The sequence below is a fragment of the Lathyrus oleraceus genome, unplaced genomic scaffold, assembly GCF_024323335.1.
Source record: "Lathyrus oleraceus cultivar Zhongwan6 unplaced genomic scaffold, CAAS_Psat_ZW6_1.0 chrUn0006, whole genome shotgun sequence".
Classification (NCBI taxonomy): domain Eukaryota; kingdom Viridiplantae; phylum Streptophyta; class Magnoliopsida; order Fabales; family Fabaceae; genus Lathyrus; species Lathyrus oleraceus.
Window position 1 is genome coordinate 191171 of NW_026112397.1, and position 4101 is coordinate 195271.

General features: G+C 33.3%; 1 protein-coding gene across 1 annotated transcript; it reads right to left on the reverse strand.

Moving 5' to 3' along the window:
• Positions 1-1660: 1660 nt before the first annotated feature.
• Positions 1661-3854, reverse strand: LOC127112012 (beta-glucosidase 12). Its single transcript, XM_051046212.1, has 9 exons — positions 3796-3854; positions 3646-3733; positions 3307-3562; positions 3083-3198; positions 2700-2920; positions 2591-2622; positions 2370-2472; positions 2172-2280; positions 1661-2086 (listed from the first exon to the last, which is right to left on the reverse strand). Exons 3-9 carry the CDS (start codon positions 3466-3468, stop codon positions 1915-1917), a joined length of 915 nt encoding a protein of 304 aa, XP_050902169.1. The 5' UTR covers positions 3469-3562; positions 3646-3733; positions 3796-3854; the 3' UTR covers positions 1661-1914.
• Between the last annotated feature and the right edge of the window lie 247 nt (positions 3855-4101).

Consider the following 4101-nt stretch of genomic DNA (forward strand, 5'->3'; position numbering starts at 1 on the left):
AACTGTCCATGACTAAAACCATGTCGTGGAAGATATATTCCAACATTTGGAATGGTTTGTCCTTGTGATTTATTTATTGTAATTGCAAAACTTAGCCACACATGAAACTGCTTTCTACTAAGGACAAAAGGCAGTCCATCACTTGCAGATGTTTTTATTTTAATTCTAGGCAAAAAAAGCACGTTTTCCTGCGTTGCTTCCTGTCAAGATTTCCACATCCAACGTATTCATAAATAAACTACGACATAATAATCGGGTCCCATTACACAATTTATATCTAGGTACTGCTACATCCAATTCATTGAGATTAATTTTCATATATCATAAATGTAAAGTTCTGTATAATGTAATCCATTATAATTCATTATTTGTATAAATATTTTAGGCTAAATAAATCAAATGACTTTAGTAATAAAAATGTTTAATTTATTGAAATGTAAAAAATCTTTACACCGTTAATGCATATCAATTAACTTTCCCTTCCCTCTTTGGGGATAAATAAAGTTCGATGACGACTCTATTGTACCTTCGAGCGTACGATGTGTTTGGTGCGTACACCATTTGGTCAATTATCTTCATCGCCACCATAGATTAGCCCTCTCACGTTCGTGTAATATACCTACTAGAGCATGTGAGTCTCGCTCCTCTTGTAGGGAGAACACACCTTATACTTTTTTGGACAATACATTTAGTTTTAAAGACACTAGACATACTTACTTAACATCTTAAGACACTAATGATTTGTAGATTAACACATAACACATTATATCTCATGTATTTGCTAATCAAAACTCAACGGTAGAAAACTCATAATATGGATCAAAGATTTCTTTATTCCAAAGGCTCATCAACCCAAATATGTAAGAAAACTGTAAATGTAAGAAACAAAATCAAATTACTTAAATTCAACAAAAACTCATTTCAACATTAGGAAGGAAGCTCACCATATGGTAAACTCCAAAGGCCATTGTTTGGTTGATATGGGGAAACAAAACAAGGTTAGGTCATCTATCCATATAAAACTGTTAATTGAGAGAGAGAGAGAGAGAGAGAGAGAGAGAGAGAGAGAGAGAGAGAGAGAGAGAGAGAGAGAGAGAGAGAGAGAGAGAGAGAGAGAGAGAGAGAGAGAGAGAGAGAGAGAGAGAGAGAGGGAGGGAGGGAGGGAGGGAGGGAGGGAGGGAGGGAGGGAGGGAGAGAGAGAGAGAGAGAGAGAGAGAGAGAGAGAGAGAGAGAGATTTGAACTTAAAAATGAAGGAAACACAAAATGAAATCCTTTGAATTGACAAAAAAGAACTAGAATATGTTTAATTAAAGACATATACCTATGGTTCTTTTTCTAACATCCAAGGATATATAACTAAGAATGTTGTATGTGTAATGTAATTTTCTTGTAGTTCAAGTTAGTTAATTGAGTTACTTGAATGACAAGTAACTAAACCTCTGTTGTTTATTTTGAGAAGTTAGTTGTTAATTCCTCTTATATAAATACATAGTACTTATATAGATTAAATGAATAAAATTGGCTTCTTTTTTTTATCATTGTCTCGCATTTTTTCTCAATCCTTTCTTCAATCTGTTACAAGTGTTCTATCGTTGACCAATAATTATCATATCAAGGAATTTTAAAGTTTACTATTCATACACTTTTATACATGTTCAATAGTCACAATATATATAATTCCATTGTATTAAAAGAGTGCGAGTAAGAAGTTATTTTACAAACTTTGAATTCATTCATTGACAATTATTTTTATTTCACCAAGGACTACATGTGAGTGAGTTTCATTTCACTTTTCTGTAATCCTGACTTTAACAACAACAACAAAAAAAAAACATATCCCATTAAATGGGTCAGAAAATCCCAAGTTCATCAAAACAAAATCATTTTCTTGAAACCACATGTAATATATATGCCTAAGATTTAACGAGAAAATTCTTGAACCATTCAGCAGAAAGTTTTGGGTGTCTTTTCTGACCGTCTTTAAAATCAACGAAGACGAGTCCAAATCTCAAGCTCGAGCCAGAATCCCATTCAAAGTTATCCAACAATGACCATGCAAAATATCCCTTTACATTCACACCATGCCTGTCATACACAAAGGTCAATAAAACTAAAGAGTTAGTCACAATAACTAGAGGCTTAAAGATTCTTATAATAAAATATAACTTACCTAATTGCAGTTTCAATATAGTAAAGATGACGATAGTAGTAATCAATCCTATAAGTATCTAAGAGAGATTCTTCAAGAGATAATGTTGGATCGTTGAACTCATCACGACCTATCAATTTATTTTGTCAAACTTTCATTAACTTTAATAATATCATAATATTATGCATACAATATATCTTATAAAATAAGAAGTATTACCATTTTCAGTAATGTAAATTACAGGGTCCTCGTACGTTTTCTTGGTGTAAAGCAAAAGATTATGAAGTCCTTTTGGATAAATACATAACCAACTCGAAGCAGACTACATAAAATTACAAAGTTATCTTTACATGTTAGAAACAATCTTTTTGAATACAAAACTTACAAATGAAAAGCATTGATATATAAGTTATCTTCCAATGAAATGATGAAATACATACCATTGGACCGAGAGGCTTGCCATTATGTTCAACTGTCATTAAAAAAAAATTAGAGTATGCAAAGTTACATTTATTTTAAGCTTATTTGGAAATTGATTGATATACTTACATGTAGCATTAACAAGAGAATCAGTTTGTATGGCCGGTTGGACGACATTGGGATGGTGAGATGCATGAGCAGCATAGTAGGATGAGTAATAGTTTAGGCCTAGAAAATCAAAAGACCCCTTAAGTTCCCTTGACTCTTCTTTTGAGAACTTTGGTAATCTCTTTCCCACCAAAGTTCGCATGCTTTTTGGATATTCGCCTCTTGTAAGCGGATTCATATACCTATAGCAAAATGCAGATGCAACGAAAATCATAAAATACTCTCTCTAATTTCCTTTTACTTTACAGATTACAGCAAATCATATATGTATACATAACTATATTTCTTTTAAATACAAAACATGAAGTGAATCGAAATTAAATAATAATTGATTCAATATTTACCATCCAAACATGAAGTCGAGAGCTCGTTTTGAAGCATCAACGTCGGCCGTCGCTGTAGTGGCCGGCTCATACCAGTGTGAGACTAAGGTAATCCCTATTATGCCTCGTTGAGATGACTGCATTTTGGTTATTTTGTTAGAAACATTTCCAATAAGTTCATACTTAAAAAAACATGATCTAGAACCAGAGTAATAATAAGTAATTTTCTTTAAACAATAGAAGACCTTATATTTGATCCGGTACAAATTTGCAGCAGCAGAATGAGCAAGAAGCTGGTTGTGTGCAGCCAAATATGGTTCTGTCCCTGAATCACCTCCTGTGCAATTCCGATTTAACCAATATGAACATCGACCCGGTGCCAACGTTCCGAATGCATAAGCATTCATGCTCACAGTCCATGGTTCATTTATAGTAATCCAATGTTTCACTCTATCACCAAATTCCTTGAAGCAAAGTTCAGCATAGTCTCTAAAATCATCTCTGCAAGATTGCGAATTACATATGTTAATCAATAATATATAATCATAAAAAATAATTCTAAACATGAAATTGGTGTCACTCACACAATGCGATGGCTTAAAAGACCGTGATACTCATCCTCTAAAGCTTGGGGAACGTCCCAATGAAAAAGTGTCACATATGGTTGCAAACCTGCATTATTCTCAATGATTAACAACTACATGGACATGAAATAAACATTGATGAATCCTTACCCTTAGCCAATAATCCGTTGATGAGATTGTTGTAGTACTCTTCTACAATATGAACACTACATAGATAATAATATCAGTAATTGAAAGCAATAATAAAAGATGGAGTTGGTGCCTGATATGCAGAAGAGGCTGTTCCAAAAACAAAGCCTTTGGGAAAACTGCTCCGGTTGAAATCACCAAGAGGGTTAAAACCATTCATAGGAGTAACAATGGTGATGGTTAAAAGAGAGAGTAACAGAAACACGTTGATATGAAATACTGCCATTTTTATTCTTATTATTTTCTTGACTATGCTTTGCCTTTATA